At 37.9% G+C, this 18,505-nt stretch overlaps 1 protein-coding gene across 1 annotated transcript; it reads right to left on the bottom strand.

The window, feature by feature from the left end:
• Positions 1-722: 722 nt before the first annotated feature.
• On the bottom strand, positions 723-4,321 carry LOC126697216 (probable protein S-acyltransferase 15). Its single transcript, XM_050394102.1, has 7 exons — positions 3,959-4,321; positions 2,898-2,990; positions 2,687-2,788; positions 2,540-2,605; positions 1,659-1,757; positions 1,476-1,571; positions 723-1,378 (listed from the first exon to the last, which is right to left on the bottom strand). The coding sequence occupies exons 1-7, from the start codon at positions 4,229-4,231 to the stop codon at positions 1,283-1,285; spliced, it is 825 nt and encodes a 274-aa protein (XP_050250059.1). The 5' UTR covers positions 4,232-4,321; the 3' UTR covers positions 723-1,282.
• Between the last annotated feature and the right edge of the window lie 14,184 nt (positions 4,322-18,505).

Below are 18,505 nucleotides of genomic sequence, written 5' to 3'. Positions count from 1 at the left end.
CCGTTAACCATATAGGTATTTTTCGTCAATGAGTTAACGTTAAGGAGCAAACTGATTGCAAGTTGAAAATAACAGGGACCAAATTAACTGCTACCAAAATGTATGGACCAAATTGACTATGATCTCAAAATATAGGAACCAAAGTGGTGCTTTTTGCCTAAAAATAAGCTCCCCCTCCCTTAGGAGCACTCACCCCTTCATCTTTCACGCAGGGATCGGTTACCCAATATAGCCAAAACCCAAAATACTCTATGGAAAGTGTTAGAAGTCAAGTTAAAACATAAAGAAAAACAGCAGGAAGAAGAAGAAACAAAGTTGTCGCCTTTGCTTTATTCTTCGAAAAAAGTATCATTTTGAATACAAAAAACTTGTCCATTGACCAAGATTATCATTGCCTGTTAACAATATTCTTCTTTTTCAGGAAACTCGGGCTTAATGTCCTTTGGTGGTCTTAACTTTTAGATTCTATGGACACAAAGGATCATTATTAAAAAAATATAAAGCAGTCATGTAATGTTCACCATGTAACAACCAATCTCAAGGATTCTTAATCAAACCAAAAGTTAAGTGCAGAAGCATGCAAACGAATCTAGGTGTATAAATGAATAAAAATAAAAGCATATACGCCCAAAAAAAAAGTTTCTAAAACCACGTCATGATGGATTTCATCCTATTATATGAGTCAAAATAAAGACATAGTAGGAAATTAACAGCTTGTGACATGAGTTTCAAAGTGAGTATTATTACTTAAAAAGGAAACAACAAAATTAGTCGACCACGAATAAATTGGGTAGAGAATGACTGAATTTACAAATGAAAATAGCACACATAAGAAACTTTTATCAAGACAGGGCCTTCATATCAGGATATTACAACTTCTACCATGTTAACTATAAGGTATGGGCTCTAATCATATGTGGTTTACAATGACATCAACGTAAAATAATCTGGTATCAGTGTTACATATCAATGTTTTAATGATTTTTTTTTTTTTTTTTAATTTTTATATATCCAATCAGATGTTGCAAGAACTTTATCATGTTTCATTTCAGCATGGTGAGAGCACCAGTCAACTCAGGTTTCATCAACAGACTCATCTGTGTAAGCTTTCTAGTGTACCTAATTGAACGCAAGATCTTGCTCCAATTTATCCATAATAAACTTTAGTCACTTCTGGTCGGCTTCTTGCTTCTTGCTTCTTTCATATTGAGAAGAGAATAAAATAATAACTCTTCATTCCTTTATGTGCTGATTAACAGGTATGAGTGGAGGCAGAAAATCATTATAAACTATCATGTGAAATAGGGAAGGCAAGACCATCTTTTAGATGACTCACTGCTGTGGGGCACAACCATTTCAGCATGTTTGGACCTAAAACCTGAACAAAAGGCATATAAGTTACCATATTCACAGATCACAAACTTAATTGAAATATCAATACACAAAAGAAGAGAGAGAGAGAGAGAGAGAGAGACCGAGGTTATGTTTTGGTAAACACTACGATAGAATGGATGTCGATAATTCTGACCAGACTTCTCAGCCAACCATGCTGCCCGTACTCCTTCGTGATACTGGTAAAGGGTTCATTATGAGATTGTCACCAGTAATTACTTGAAAAACAATGATGAAACATCCAACTCTGGAAACTCACAACCTACCTCTATGGTTGTCATATTATGAATGATAAGGTAGACATGCCAACCCAAAAGAGTTCCAAATGTAACACTCAAACCAATCATCCCTGCTCCACAAATAACCTAAAATAAACACAACTTTTAGCACCCTTGAAAATTTCATGAAGTACCACTGAAAATATAAAATAAAGAAAAGGGAAAAGGCAGGTGACAAATGGATTTTAGTTCAGATAAACTTGACATGCACAGGGACGGTGTTTAAAAGATTGACAACTTAAGTAAGGTTTATCAATCACAGGTTCCCAAAACTCTTAACTCATAATAACAGCCACAAATCCAGCTGCAGGGATGACAGACATCTACTAAAAGTAATAAGCTGATAAGCGATAACCTAATTCGTGTAAATAGTTTTATCCAGAACAAGATCTAAAAGAGATCCAATAGTTTGAAATTCTTCACAATACTTCATTATTGTTCAAGTTTCTGACAAAAATGTTGCTTTGAAAATGAAATGTAATGTATGCCATTGCCAAGACTCCCATTAAAAAGGATTTTAAGACTTGTACTTCAACAGAAAAACACAACAACCTAAGGAATTAAGTGAATAATATCAAATAACTTCACTGACAAATTCATACATACAGTCATCTTTTTAACTTTCTTTCCATCAGACACTTCATTCTTTCTCTTTTTTCTTTTTCTTTTTTTTTGGGGGGGGGGGGGGGGGGGGGGAGAGAGAGAGAGAGGCTTTGCCATATCTCAAACATCAATCAACATATATGCACAATGCATGGTGAAAGAAATTTGACCAGAATTCTGACTTGAGAATTTGACATTATGGTACATTTCAAAACATAAAACTAACATTCAACATGAGAGCTGTAGATAATTAAATACTAACTTACATAAAACACCTTGAGGGGAACCCTCCCGCTGAAATCCTTTTGAAATGAACAGCTTATTAACACAACCTAACAATGCCAAGAGCTTTGTTATAGGGTCAACTTAACAACATTAAAACAAATGGAATGAAAAAGCAGATAAAAAAATACCGTAGAGTAGATGCTACTTATAGCTGCATATAAGACAAGAACAAAAAAGGCTTTATAGTTCCAATAGCCAACACAATTGTTTATCCACATACAGTGATGATCCTGCACAAAATTTTGGCAGGAGCATAAAGAACTTAAATCATAAATTTAATCATGTTTGAAATTATAGTCATATCAGATCTCTTTGTTAAAGTTAATGTAACCTACCTACCATCCTCAAAACACAGCTTCTGCAGATCCGACAATGATGAGCTCTAGGGGGCTTGTATGTAAAACATTTGTCACAGGGCCTTGGTTGTGCACCCTATCAGAAATTAAGTATCCAGGAACAAGAAGTTACATCTAGTGTAAAGTTTTAGTATTGCAACAAATGGTGACAAAAATAGATTCTCTTATTGAAAAATATCCAGGAACAAAAAGTTACATCTAGAGTAAAGTTTTAGTAATGCGTCAAATAGTGACATAAATAGATTATAGTATTTACAATTCACGAGAAAAAAAATTGGCAAGATGTAGCAATTGGGTCTTGGCTCAAGTGGTAAATGGGTGGGCTATCATGTAAGTTTTATGTACAGATCTTGCTTAACAAAGAGAAATGTAGCATATGTAAGAACACTGCCACGGGTGGGCGGGCGCACCGGGGGGGATGTTAATCAACCACAATGCACATGATATGATCCATTTATCACTGACACAACTAAAGAAAAATCAACCTCAAATTAAACCAAACTAGACCTCCTGACCTAGTGGCAACCCCAGAGCAGCCCATGGTGGAGGCCAGGGTTCAAACCCCATGAAGAGATTGTTGTATGCATGTATGGGAGGGATTTGGGGACATTTAGTCCATGTGCCAGGTTGGGGATCTATAATATATACATTATAACATTTTTTTTTAAAGGCCACCTCGACAAGCTCAATAGCTGTGATTGACTTAGTCTTGTAATGTATTAACACTCCATTTAGAATACATAAGACTCAAAAATTCTAATTTCATCTCTTTCCCACATTCTCTTATCATCCAAATGAAGCCAAGCTAACAAAGAACATCTAACAAATTCTTGCAAAAAAAAAAAAATAAAGGACAAGATTAAATAAATGATCAATTGTAGTAAAGTTTCCATTTTTCTGAACAACAAAACACAAACCATGAGATCCAAAATCCCAAAATCTTCTCTTTTCCTCATATTTTCCCAAAAAACAAGCAGGAACCAAAGAAAGCACATAAAACCCATATCAGAATTCTGATATTGAACCATTAAATAAAAAACTCACATTATTGTTGGGTTCTTGATCCGAGGCCCGGCTTTGTTCAACATCAGGGACATAGGAAGGTGGAACGTGACCTGGGTCAATGAGAACACAGGCAGAGAAAGAGACAAGGCAGAGAAAACCAAGGAAAGTGAAAATGAGAGCGTTCAAAGACCCAGCTGAGCTCTGTAACCCAACCCAATCCTCGATGAAAACGAATAGCGTGATGTAATACACAAAACCCATTAACAGTAACACGGCTGAGACTGGGATGGAGAGGAATCTTTGGCACTTCATTGGGGATTCTTTGGGGAGTTGTGAAAGACGAGCACTGGTTTGGTTTGGTTTGGTTCACCGTTTTTTTCTCGTTGTAATTGTAAAAGGAAAGTCAATCAGTGGGAAAGAGCCAGAGAGGTCCAGTCCATGGTTCCATATAGGCCTTATTCTGTAGTCTGTAGCGCACAAACTAGGCCTGGTTCTCAGGCCCAAACAGATATTATTATTAACAAGGTGGAAAAATAGCCAAGCCGAATCGGTTTTTTTTTTTTTTTTTTTGAGAAACTGACAAATCGAATATTAAACGAATCAAGATGAAGAAAAATCCTCTAAATATTTTTTTTTTTTGGGTGGTCTAGTTACATCTTTATTAAATGGATTAATTATTTCTTAGGAATAATCACTTCTTTCTAAAACGGTTCTAATAGATTTTTTATTTTTTATGGTATAATAGATATTCTCCAGTATATGCAACAAGGACTTTTACAATTAAGCCCCATAAAAAGTCTCATTATGTCTTTTATTCTCAAAAAAGAAAAAAAAAAGTCCCATAAAAAAAAAAAAAACTTTTACAATTAATATTGATAAGGGATATTTTGACCAAAGAAAATTTTTGGGTAAATGACATATTTGGTCCTTATCCTTTAAGCTATTTGTCAATTTGGTCCCTGATGTTTTAAATGTGTCAATTTGGTCCTTAACCTTTTAATATTATGTCAAAATGGTCATTATTGTTAAATGTTAGATGGAAAATTTTGACATAGTTAATGGTGGAATTAAAATATAATTTTTATGCCACTCAACTTGCCACGTGGGTTGTCCCATGGGATTTTAATAAAAAATATATATAACCAAAAAAAGCAAAAACTATACGAAAATTTAAAATCACAAACATGTTTAGAGCATTCACATCAACTCGTCTAAAATATTCCGTCTATTTTACACCAAAAACCTACTTTTTCTATTTTACACTATCATTTTTACAAAACACCCACATCAATTCATCTATTCTATCACTTCTCTTATTTAAATAATCAATTTTCTTTATTATTTTATTATTTTTCACCTAACCCATTACCCGTTTTTTTATACGCGCTTTCTCTCTCTCTCTCTCTATCATATTTACCCATTTTGTGATTTCTTTCTCTCTCTCTTCTATCTCTCCATACCCATTTTCTGATTTCTTTCTCTCTACCCGATCTCTCCCTCTCCATACCCGCGCTTTCTCTTCTATCTCTCCATACCAATTTTCTTTCTGATTTCTTTCTCTCTCCACTCTCCATTCACGAGGCTCTGTTCTAGAGTTTCTATGAAACTCCTCTCTATTCCAAGATTTTCACTCCTCTCTAATCCAAACATTCTGAACTTTCAATCCAAGCAGGGAGCACGGCATCGAGAAGAACTCCGATCCACTCTCTCTATCTCCGATCCAAGCACGGTGAGAAGAACGCCGATCCAAGCACGCCGATCCGCCACAAGCGCCGATCCACTCTCTTTGTCTCCGATCCAAGCACGGCGAGAAGAACGTCGATCCAAGCACTCCGATCCAAGCACGTCGATTTGACGAGAAGAACTCCGATCCACTCTCTCTGTCTCCGTTGGTGTGTCCGTGTGTGGGTATGTTTGGTTTTGTGGTGTTTCTGGGTGATTTTGTTGTTGATTTTGTGGTTGATTTTTTATTTTTGTGGTTGATTTTTGATTTTGACTGTGGGAGTGTGTGTATAAGAGGAAGAAGCAGTTGATGATGATGGTGGTGTTGGTTGTGCAGATGGAGAAGAGAGAGAAAAAAACGAGCGAAATTAGAAATTATTATAATAATGTATAGACGAGCTACAGTAACCGTGTATATATGCACGGTTACTGTAGCTCATGGAAATTTTTAGATGATTTTACACAGGTTTGCATGAGCTGATGGGGGAGGTTTTTTTGGCCAAAATGTGTAAAATGAGGAGGTTTTTGTATTATAGAAGACTATCCATCCACTGATGTGGATGCTCTTAGGATTTAAAATTTGAACAGAAGAAAATTCTTCAGATTTAATCTTAACATCTTTAGAGCTAATGGAACTCTTCAGTTGGATTTTTTTTTTTTTTTTTTTTTTTTTTTTTTTTTTTTTTTTGCAGCTTCCTTCGTAAACTCTTTTCATTTAATTTGCCTATCATATTTTGCAGCTAATGGAAGATCCAAAATCAACTACTAAATCCCACCTAAAGGCTTCATGAGTTCTCAGAATAAATGAAAAATAAATTTGAATGCAGCGTCCATTGAAACTCATCTAGCATATAGCCTATCTATACTTGAACTTTGTTACTAGAGTTAAGCAGCTGTATAAGCCCTGTGTTGGAACTTTCCACAAACACCTTATGTGCGACCACAAATAATCACCATTCCTTCAAGTACCGCAGTAGCAGTTCACGTACCCATAAATAATCACTTCAAGTACCGCAATAGCACTTCAATCACAATACCCATATTAGAGACGGGCTGTTATACCCACACAAGAGTTCTTCAAAGCAATAGCTTGTCCATTATTGCACCACCACGCGTTTGTTTTGAAGAACTCTTGTTGCGAAGGTACCCAACGAGACAGCGACGATTTCTCACCACATCACCATTTGAGAAAAATCTAGAACCTCCAGATCCGAGGAACTCCGATGATCCCCATGTCCTACACAGTTTGATCTCTCCCTCATGTCCTTTCTCTTTCTCTTCTTCTCCTCAACGTTCCTAGGGAGACTTCGGTTAGGTTATGTCGTGTTTTGTTGCAGTTCAATTTGATTTTTCAGATCTACCAGTTTTGCTAATTAATAATTTGATTAGCTCAAACAAATTCAATTGGGCTGAATTTTTGTTTTGTTTTGTTTTTGTTTTTTTTTTTTTTTTAAATTAAGGCCATGTGGCATCATGTGGCAACTTAGATTAATATTTTAATATCACTGTTCGTTATCTCAGCATTTTCCATCCAATACTTAACAGCAATGACTATTTTAACACAATATCAAAAGGTTAAGGATCAAATTGATACATTTAAAAGGTTAGAGACCAAATTGACAAATAACTTAAAGGATAGGAACTAAATATGTCATTTACCCAAAAAAATTTAACTCTCAGAGGCGGCTCCAGGAATTTTTTTCAGAGGGGTCATTAAGAAATTTAAATAAAATAAAATTTAATATAAAAAATTGAATATATCGAGTCATAAAATAATAAAAAAAAAAGAAGCAAATATATGAAATTTTACAACTTCTACGAGTTTTTTTTTTTTTTTTTTTTTTTTTTTTTTACAAGGTAGAAATTCTACTATAGCCTAATTTAAGTGTATATGTGTGTGAAACTCCTTCCTGGAGACTTGAACTCTAACCCTTGCCCCCCACACCTAACAAGCATCTAATACTCGTAAAGTGACCATTACGCCAAGGGTGTGCGATAGTGAGTTTTCATATTTTAAAATCACTACATGATAGTTCATTATCTGTTTTTATTATCTATTGTCAATGTGCTAGGTGTGACCATTTTATTTTGTTAAGTTTGGATTGCATTTATTTATTTTTATGTCGTTGTCATTATTTTTATAAAAATATTTTAAACTAAAATGACAAAATGTAACCAACAGACACTATATTATTTATTAACCCACACATCCTTATTCATCCATACATCCATATTCATATATACACAAATATTACACTAAGTGTCTACTTAACCAATCAAATATTTGAACAATTGCTAACTTTACTATTTTTTTTTTCTTCAATTACGTACTAACATATAAAACACTAAGAGCATGTTTAGTAGACTGTAATAGACGCTATAATGTAATAGTTATTCCCATGGTTTAGTTATTCTTTAGTTTGGTTATGTTTTTATTATAAAGAATAATTGTTCCTTATGAATAGCTATTCTTCAAAATGAAGAATAATTATTCCTCTTTAAAATGTTGTATTAGCTATTCCTTAATAAATGCAATAATTTCAAAACTTAATATATTTCCAAATAAACAAACTTTCCATATACATCTAACAATTATAAAAATCAAAAATCAAAAAAAATATCACATATCTCTCTTAAATTTAAAAATAACAATTTTTAAGGAGATATAATTGTATGAGTAACAAATTTCTTAAAATAAATGTTAAGTTTCGTTCTAATGTTATAACTTACAACCAAACTAATGTATAAGTTTAGTTATTACATTACAACACATTTTATTCCCAGTAATAAAAATTATAATTCCTGTCGTAATCTCCATTCAATGTACCAAACGTACCCTAAATGTCTAATTGTTGTTTAGTTTTAAGTTGTACTGATCTATAATCAGGGTGTGCAAGATTTCAGCCAATGTATGCAAAATATTTTTAAGCATAAAATAAACTAATAAAAAAAGATTTATATATATATATATATATATATATATTTTTTTTTTTTTTTTTTTTGAAGTTAGGGGGTTCATTTGAACCCCTTGAACAAGAAGTGCCGCCGCCCCTGCTAACTCTTTTGACTGTCAAGCCTTTTGAGATCCTTCGAGACGAAAGTATCCTTTAGGCCTATTAAGATCCTTCGAGACAAACGTATCCATTAGGTTGAATGGCCATGCGACATCATCGACGTCCGTCGTCAAACCTAAAAGCACCCGTCAGATTAACGAGCATACCAATAGGTAGATACGCTTGCCCCCCATGCTATTTGCGTGTTCCCCACTCAAGCATCCCCATATGGAAAGAACTTGCACATCACTTCCAAAGACCCTACTACATATTTGTATCTTCTCAGTATAGGAAACAAAACCCTAAGATCTCGGGGCCTTAACTCCATATCTTCTCTACAGGGAAAGATCTTGCATTCAAGGGATCTTGGTTAACTCTACACCATGATAGAAGCACCAAGTCATCACTTTTTTAAGGTATGTGAAATTTCCTAACTCTCGCACTTTTAAGTTATTGGAGATTCTTTTATCATTGACTTAACCCTCGAAGGGTCTTTGGTCGACACCCCATTGGTGTTCTTTGTAGGTTCTTTTTTTTTTTTTTTTTTGGTACCCTAATTGGCATGCGTACAGACAATAAACTCATTGACGATTTTGTGCATCATCAAATATATTTCCACAATTTTTTTTTTTTTTTTTTTACAAAATTTATATGTAACAACCAAACTTATGAATAAGAATAGCTAATCCATTATAACATCTTTTATTCTCAGTAATAAAGATTACTATTCCTAACATAATCTTCATTCAATGAATATGATTATAAATGCATTTTTTTGAAAAAAACTTTGACACCACTAAAACTTGAACATGCAACATATGTTGCAACAAATTTATCAAATCTATTATTTTCTATTTTACTTATGGTACTAGTATTAAGCCTATGCGATGCACGGCTTAATAAAAAATATTTTGATAATATAATTAAATTGAATAACAAATAAAATGAAAAAAGAATTAATTCAAAATTTAAGATTAAAAAATAAATTGTACTTGTACACTTAAAAGAAATTTAATTTTTATTTCTTATTTTGATATTTAAATCATTTGTTTTAGTGTTGATTTCATTCAAATGGTTATAAGTTATATCAACCCTAAACCAGCTGCAAGGTCACAATTTGGCTCCCAAGCCCAAAGGATGGATGAACTTAGGCTCAAAGAGCCCAATACAATGAATTTGTAGAGATGGTTGAAAAACTAGGCTTTAATGAGTCAGACAACAAGTGAAGTGGATCCAGATGACAAGAAAATGAAGATAGACTGATTTAATCTAAAGAAAATCATCCTCGGCACAATTCGAGGAGATCAGTTCTTATATATTTTTTCTCAAGTTTGATTATAAGTTCAATTCTTGATTGCTACAGTGTTTTTCTCTCAATTTTTCGATTCCTTCTCTTCAAGATCTTCTTTCTATTTTATACTATCTTCCTTCTTTCCTCTTTACCCTCCACATGCAGGGCAGATTACTGGTATTGATCCTTGTCCCATTAGCACCTTCCTAAAATCTCTAGTAGTAGCTATAAGGCTGAAAATTACTCTTCAGGTATCACCTCCACATTAATGCGGCTAGTTGGTTAGGTGCAGAGCATTCAATGCGGTGGTAACAGCTTTCTCTTTAGATATTTTAGGACTTCCCTCTATTTTCTGCTTCTGTAATGCTTATCCATATCAATAGAATCTCCTAGAACGCTGCCCCTGGATGGTAGACCACCACTTCGGACCTCAGCTCTAATTAGCCGATGAGGTATTCATCCTCCAACTGCTCTCATGGATCCTTATGATCAAAATTAACCTATTCACTTACTAACACGGACTCCTCTGATAATGTTCACCCCTCCTCGAACTACTTCATGTCCTCGAATTGGGCTCCAGACCCAAAATATTCTACTAGGCCTAACATCCCTACAATAGCCCCTCGAAATTACCCTCTTTTGCTCCTCGGGCAAAAAGGAGGATTTCGATATCGCCACAACCACTCTACTCTTATCATACATCACCTCAGTCTGTGCAGATGCCTTTTTAGTTGCCCAACACACACTCCTGACACTTTGGCATTTGAGAGACACCTTCATCAAATTTTTGCGGCTCCATGTTCCCCATGTTCTACGGCGCGATGCAGATCCAACAACTGGAGATTTTGTTGGAACTCGGGCGGGAATTTTCTCGCTTGTAACTTTGTTTTTGATATAAATACTGCCCAAATCAATCATTCATCTCACTTTAACGCTCATACACTGAACCTGCAAACTTACCTAATTTACTCATGCCCTCACACCTACTAAGAGCCAATCCAAGGAGAGTTTTCTTCTTCGTGTAAGTCTTCATAAATCTTTCCATTTATTTTTTCTAGCTACTTTTTTTTTTTTTTTAGTGTCTATTCCTCTTCGGCCTTCTTAGTTTCTCCCTTACTGTCTTAGCACCTCCAATCCTTCTCTAAATATGGGTAGATTCACTTATTTGGTAGACTCCAGGGAGGGTATAGAGAACTTTAGAGCTCAGTATAGGATTCCGCCAGGAGTGTCAATTAGGTTTTGTACGGAAGGGGAATGGCACGAGAAGAGGTAAGAGGGAGAGGTGGTAATTCCGATAATTGCCTTTATAGAGGGAAGGATGAGAATCCTTATAGGCACAGTCACTAGGAATTACCTTAGGGCTCACAAGTTAGCTCCCCCCCAATGTACCCTGAACAAGTTTAGGATTTTGGGGAGTATAGATGCCTTTAATGAGAAAATGGGTTGGCTTACCCACCATGATGTTAACTAGGTTTACAACCTCCATCACCTAAAGGGGTAGGAGTATTACCTAAAGTCTAGGTACCCTTAGGTTAGACTCATCCAATACCAACCTGATTCCAACAAAGGTCTAAACAAGGACTTCTTAATCGTTTCAGAGGAGTGGCACGATGGCCTTTCCTGCCCGACGAGAGAGGGGACACTAGATGGGGCTTTAGATGTAGGTTGATTATTTCAAAGTCATCTTCTTCCCCTTTTCTTTTGTTTGTATTTGTATATGATTTTTCCTTTGACTCACTCTGTTTTTTGCTAACGATGTTTTTTTGTTTTTCCCAATGGTTTTGCAGATAAGAACGCTGTTGTACCCAACTTCAGCCTTATCAACCAGCCGAGCCTAGACAAAATACTAAAGGCTGAGGTGTTCATCCATAGTGACGGTCAGCTCAAAGCAACACATCTAATCCTCGGCTACACCCCCATCTCCAAAAGCTACCAGGCATCGAAGTGCGTCATCAAAGCAAAGGACCCTCGCCTACGTCGGATCAGTGTTGCCGTTTTAGGCTTTCTCACCACCGGTCCTATCCCAAAAGCAACTCTCACCACCAATCCTATCCCCGAAGGTATACCAAAGGTAGCACTGCCCTTCTAAAGCACTGCCGAGGAAGAGGCAACCCTGTCCCAACCCACGATCAAGGAAGGGGAAGAGGCTATTGAAGTTTCTGACTCGAAAGACGATTTCAAAGTCTTTAATCAGCCTTTGTCCCTAGAAGTTTCAACTGGTGACCTCGGCCATCCTTTCCCAGCCTAATCCAGTCACCACCGAGGAGTTACTTCCATACCAGACGATATGGGGATCCAACACAAGCCAAGGTCCACCCTGCAAGAACTACTAAAGTCACAACCAGGGGGAAACGAGCCAGGAAAGGCAGCCCAAACTAGGCTTCCCACCCCTCCACCCACCCAGCCCCTCTGACTTGAACTCGTTAACCTCAAAAGGAAAAGAGAGCAGAAAGGTAAGGAGGTGGTGGAAGGAGGAAAAACCCACCCCTCCCTAGAGGGTGAGGCTCAAAGAGGAGATAAACAAGCTAGGGTAGGGCAAATAGGGACTGACAAGAGGAGTGATTCCCCGGTCGAACCTCCATCCTAGACCCCTACCCCGATGCTGCTCCTCTGCCCGCCAATGCCTCCATCAGGGACTTCCAACAAGGGAAGGCCAGTTATGTGGCCGACGCAGTGGAGCAGGCACTGCTACTCCCTAAAGATATGGTTGACCTAAGATCCCTGAGGAGGCACGAGGTCTTCCTTAGTCTGAAGAGGGACCTCGCGATGGTAAGTATTTCAATTAGCCCTTTTTTTCTCTTTTTTTTTTTTTTTTTTTTCAAGTTTCCTCCCCTTTCTTCCCTTTACTATTTCCCTCTTTTCACCTTTACCATGTTTCTTTCCTCGGCAGGCCGTTCAAGCCACTTTCCGGGCAGAGGAGAATAACAAATTTCTACCACCGGCAGATAAAGGAAGAAGAAGGGAGACGAATAGCAGCCGTGTAGGCCTTCCACGTGGCCGAAAAAAGCAATCAAAAGCTTAAGAATAAGCTAATTGAGGCGGAGAGGGATAAAAGAAATGCTGAAACTGCCTTGGACAGTGCTGAGAGGCAAGCCGAAGGTCAAAGAGTGCTTATTCGTCAGGCTGAGGACCAGCTGGCCTCCTCCAAAGAGCAAATTATCACCCTTAAGAACAAATTGGAGGAGGCCGAGAAGGCAAGGGACTAAGCCAAGCAAGACAGCTATGATGTAGGGGTGGCAGAGACCAAAGAGGCTCTCAGGGCTGAGGTCTTGGGGGTATGTAGAAATTACTGCCTCCAGGTATGGAATAAGGCCCTTAACTAGGCTGGGGTTGAGGCATCTTCTATACTTAGGAGAGCAGAGAGTGTATACAACCCTCCTACTATTCGTGCACCAGGCTCAGCCATTTCCAAGGTTGACACTTCCTCCGAGGTGGCAAAACTTGGGAAGGGCAGCTCGGCTAAGGTCCCTCCTTCCTCTGACAGCCCTTCTAAAGAGGCTCAGTAACAGGGGGTCTCTAAGAAAGAAGCTGATACTAACAAGGGAATGGCCCTTGATGCCACCAAGCCTTTTGTTATTCCTTTAGATCCACATAAAGAGATAAAGGTGCCCTCCAAGATGGAGATAGTTCTAACAACTCTCCCATTGCCGGCCAAGGGTGATCTCAAAAGCAAAGATGCAGGATCTTCAAAGGCAGCACTCTCCCAATCTACCAAGGCCCCACCGAAAGAGAAAATTGTAATAAAAAAGAAGTAGCTAAGAATAATAGTTTTAAGTTAGTTTTTTTTTTTAATTTTTTTATTTTTACTGTTGCTCTTATTTTCGAGACTTGTAATCAGTTTCCCTTATGTAATCAATTTGAGGACAGTTATAATTTTTTTTTTTTTCACACTTGTGATATTTATATGGATCTCATAGCATAGCTTTCATTTCATTTAATTCTTAACTAACATGGAAATGAGATACAGCTCCATTTAGTCATCTGCATAAGTGATAGCACAGTTATTGCATCCCACATGATTAGCAACAAAACAAGTTAAACTTGCTAAGTCCATAATCCCAGCAAAGTGTAACCTGAATCTAAAAAACGTACATAATTGCAAAGCATCTATTCATATTAGGCTTCACTTGGTGTTCATTTGATCATGTTATTACAACAAAGATTTTTGCCTCTTAGCAGGGCCGATTCTACTTGATACTTAGGTAAATAACAGAAAGTATGAATTTGCCCAATGTATGTGGTCCAAGGAACCAAGCATAATTAGGGTTCTGTTTAATACTTAGAAAAATAGCTTAAAATATCAATTTACCCAAGGTATGTGGTCTGAGGAGCCAGACATGACCAAAATTCTGTTTGATACTTAGGAAAATAATTTAAAATATCAATTTACCCAAGGTATGTGGTCCGAGGAGCCAGGCATGACCAATGTTCTGTTTGATACTTAGGAAAATAATAGGAAGTATTAATTTACTCAAAGCATGTGGTCCGAGGAGCCAGGCATAGTTAAGGTTCTGTTTAACACTTAGATAGATGCCAAGAAGTATTAATTTACCCAAAACATGTGGTCTGAGAAGTCAGACATAGCTAAGGTTCTGTTTAACACTTAGATAGATGTCAGGAAGTATTAATTTACCCAAAGCATGTGGTCCAAGGAGCCAGGCATAGCTAAGGTTCTGTTTAATACTTAGGAAAGTAGTTTAAAGTATCAATTTACCCAAGATATGTGGTCTGGGGAGCCAGGCATGACTAAGATTCTGTTTAATACTTAGGAAAATAATAGGACGCACGACGCATAATGTAATAACCTAAAATATGGTAAAGAAAAGCTTTCATTAATAATAATATCTTCTTAAGTTGTTTACATTCTAGGGGCGTGGTACAACATTTTCATCTAAATCTTCAAGATAATATGCACCTATTCCAGCCACTGATGTGATGCGATATGGCCCTTCCCAGTTAGGCCCTAACATTTCCCAAGTTGGGTTCTTGGCAGTATCCAAAACCTTTCTTAGTACCAAGTCTCCAGGTCCATTGTCCGAGATGAGTGTATGAGAGATTCCAAACTGAGTGACAATATTTTTCCAGATAAATCTCTTGGCATCCATATCCCTAATATTTGCTAGTGGTTTAGCTTCAACCCATTTGGTGAGGTAATCCTTGCCGACTAGCAACCATCTCTTATTCTCTGCTGCCTTAGGGAAGGACCCTACAATATCCAAACCTTATTGAGCAAAAGGCCAAGGACTGGACAGAGGATTAAGGACTCCTCCTGGTTGGTGAATGTTTGGGATAAATCTTTGGCATTGGTCGCATTTCTTCATATACTCTTATACTTCCCTTTGCAAATTTGGCCCTAATATCCCTAAGTGAGGGCTCTGTGAGATAAAGATCTGTCTTTTGTATGGCTTTCACAAATCTCTTCATGAAACTCTTCTAAGAGTAGTTCAACTGTTTTAGGGTGTATGCATAGCAAATATGATCCAGAAAAATACTGCTTGTACAATTTTTGGTCCTCGGGCAGCCAAAATCGAGGAGCCTTTCTCCGTATCTTGTTGACCTCGGATTTACCCTCGGGCAAGATGTCTTCCTTAAGGAATAGCACAATAAAGTCCATTCAGCTAGGACCCACCCTAATCTGATGAATATGAACCATGTTTCTCCCTATTTCAGTTGGTTTGCATAAGTCTTCCATAAGGATCACCCGAGGTAAACTTTGTGCTGAGGAGGTTGCTAGCGTGGCAAGAGAGTTAGCATGTGTATTTTTACTTCTAGGGATTTGTGATAAATTAAAAGACTCAAATCCTGATTGTAAATGTCTAACCTGGTTCAAATATTCCTACATTCTGAGATCTCTGGCTTCCAATTCTCCCCTACCTAGCCTACAATCAATCTCGAATCTGAAAATATCTCCATTGATTTTCCACCCATTCTCTGAACCATAGTCATCCCTACCGATAGAGCCTTATACTCGACCTCATTATTGGTGGCCAAGAAGCCTAACCTTAAGGATTTTTCAATAATAATCTTCTCAGGAGAAATTATAACTAACCCTACTCCAGATCCTTTTTAATTCGCTGCACCATCAACGTGTACTCTCCAGGGTAATGGCTCTTGCAGGGAAACCATGCCAACTGATTTTCCATCCATGTTCTGTTTCTCAACTTTTTCTTCAAATGGAGTTTCAGCAAACTTGGCCACCAGATTAGCAAGAACCTGACCCTTTGACAAAGGTGCGAGACATGTACTTGATATCAAAAGTCCCTAGGATCGTACCCCACTTGGCAATCCTCCCTATGTAATCAGCACTCTGAAATAGAGATCTACGCGGAAGCTGGGTTAGGACAACAACTGTGTGTGATTGGAAGTAGTGGGGGAGCTTATGTGCAACATGCACTATTGCCAAAATGGCCTTCTCCAGTGGTAGGTAACAGACCTCGGCCTTATGTAGTGATTTTCTCACATAATAAACTGGCCTCTATACACCACTATCAACCTGTACAAGCATCAGGCTCACTGCATGGGAAGCCACAGCAATGTAAGCAAACAAAACCTCATCCACCTCCGGTTTGGACATAATGGGTGGCTGAGATAGGTATTCCTTCAATTGCTAGAAGGCCAAGATGTATTCCTCAGTCCATTCAAATCCCTTCCACTTGTTCAACAATCGGAAGAAAGGTCTACACCTGTCTGTTGACCGAGAAATGAATCGGTTTAGAGTAGCAGTCATCCTTGTCAACTTCTGGACCTCTTTGGGATTCCGAGGTGGCTGCAAGTTGTTAATTTCTTTAATTTGGTCAAGATTTACTTCAATTCCGCGGTATGTTACCATGTACCCTATGAACTTCCCTGATCCAAAACCAAAAGAGCATTTAGAAGCATTAAGTTGTACTTGTGTCTTCTCAAGATCTCAAAGATATTTCCTAGATTGTTAATATGCTCGGATTCCAACTTACTCTTAACCACCATGTCATCTATATAAATCTCAATGTTCTTTCCTAGCTGTGGCTCAAACATCCTGGTCATCATCCTCTAATAAGTTGACCTTGCATTCTTAAAACCAAAGGGCATTATTTTGTAGTGGTAATTCCTAGTAGGGGTGACAAAAGCTGTCTTCTCCCGATCATCCAAAGCTAAAGGTATCTGATGGTACCCTTAAAAGACGTCCAGGAAGCTCATCTAGAGATGACCTACAGTAGCATCCACCAACTAGTCTATTAGAAGCATGGGAAAAAGGTCTTTGGGGTAAGCTTTATTCAGGTCTATGAAGTCCACACACACTTGCCACTTCCCATTCTTCTTTTTCATTACCACTGTATTGGCCAATCATTCAAGGTTGAAAACTTCCTTAATAGCCCTAGCCTGCTTAAACTTGTTCACCTCCTCTTTGACAGCGTCAGAATGTTCTTTAGACCAGTGCCAATGTGGTTGCTTCCTAGGGAGGACAGCTAAGTTGACATTCAGATGATGACAAATGAAGTTTGGATCCACCCCAAGAGCTTCATAAGCATTCCATGCAAACACATCAATATTCCTCCTTAGAAATGCTAATAGTTCTCCCTTCTCTCGAGGAGGCAGCTAAGCTCTGACCTGAAAAAATTTCTTCGGATCACCATCTATAACAATTTCCTCCAATCTCTCACACTTTGCTTCTTTCGACACCACTTTCGTAGATAGGACCAGAATCCTTGATTGCTATGAGCCCCCTTCAATAGAGGCCGAGGACTCAGTTTTAGGCTGATGTATAATTGCAGCCACCAGGCACTACCTAGCCATAGATTGACTCTCGACAAGTTCTTCAATTTGGTCCCCTAACGGATACTTCACCTTCAAATGCAGAGTTGAAGAAGCGGCCCCTAGGGCAAGAAGCTAGGGTCTGGCCACAATGGCCGTGTAGGGAGAATAAGTATCCACTACAATGAAGTCCACCTCCACTACCTCTGAACCTGCTTGCATGAGTAGTCTAATTTGACCCCTTGGCATGTCAACTTTCCCATCAAAACTTACCAGAGGTGAATCATAAGCTGTCAAATTTTCAGGTTTTAAGTTCAGCCTCTTGTATAAGTTAGGATACATAATCTCTACACCACTGCCCTGGTCTACTAACACCTTCTTCACATCATATCCTCCTATCCTGAGGGTGATCACTAAAGCATCATCATGTGGCTATATGGTTCCAATCTTGTCTTCATCCGAAAAATTCAACTCCGGTCGGATCTCCACTCTAGCCCTTTTCGGCTCAAAATTAGAGTCCTCGGCGGGTAGCCGAGCTACAGACATCACCTTTGAGGGATGAGAACCAGTTCTCCCAAGAGCAGCAAAGATGACATTACTTATGCCCAAAGGGAGCCTTGAGGAAGCATTTCCTTGAGCCCTTGACCCTACTTGGTCCTCTTGCCTATTGAGCCGATACAGAAATTGTTTTAACCTTCCGTCTCTAACTAGTTGCTCCAGATGATTCCATAGAGTTCTACAGTTCTCGGTGGTATGCCCTCGTTCTTGATGGTATTGGCAATGAAGACT

Source organism: Quercus robur, chromosome 8, assembly GCF_932294415.1.
Source record: "Quercus robur chromosome 8, dhQueRobu3.1, whole genome shotgun sequence".
Lineage (NCBI taxonomy): Eukaryota > Viridiplantae > Streptophyta > Magnoliopsida > Fagales > Fagaceae > Quercus > Quercus robur.
The sequence above is the reverse complement of the archived record's forward strand: the minus strand, read 5'-3'. Positions and strand labels throughout refer to the sequence as shown.

Coding starts and splice junctions, on each gene's coding strand:
- LOC126697216 (XM_050394102.1), bottom strand. CDS start 4,231: ATGAAGTGCCAAAGATTCCTCTCCATCCCAGTCTCAGCCGTGTTACTG. Junction 2,789..2,897: donor GAAGCTGTGTTTTGAGGATG/GTAGGTAGGTTA, acceptor AATTTTGTGCAG/GATCATCACTGTATGTGGAT. Junction 1,758..2,539: donor TTCCCCTCAAGGTGTTTTAT/GTAAGTTAGTAT, acceptor TGTTTATTTTAG/GTTATTTGTGGAGCAGGGAT.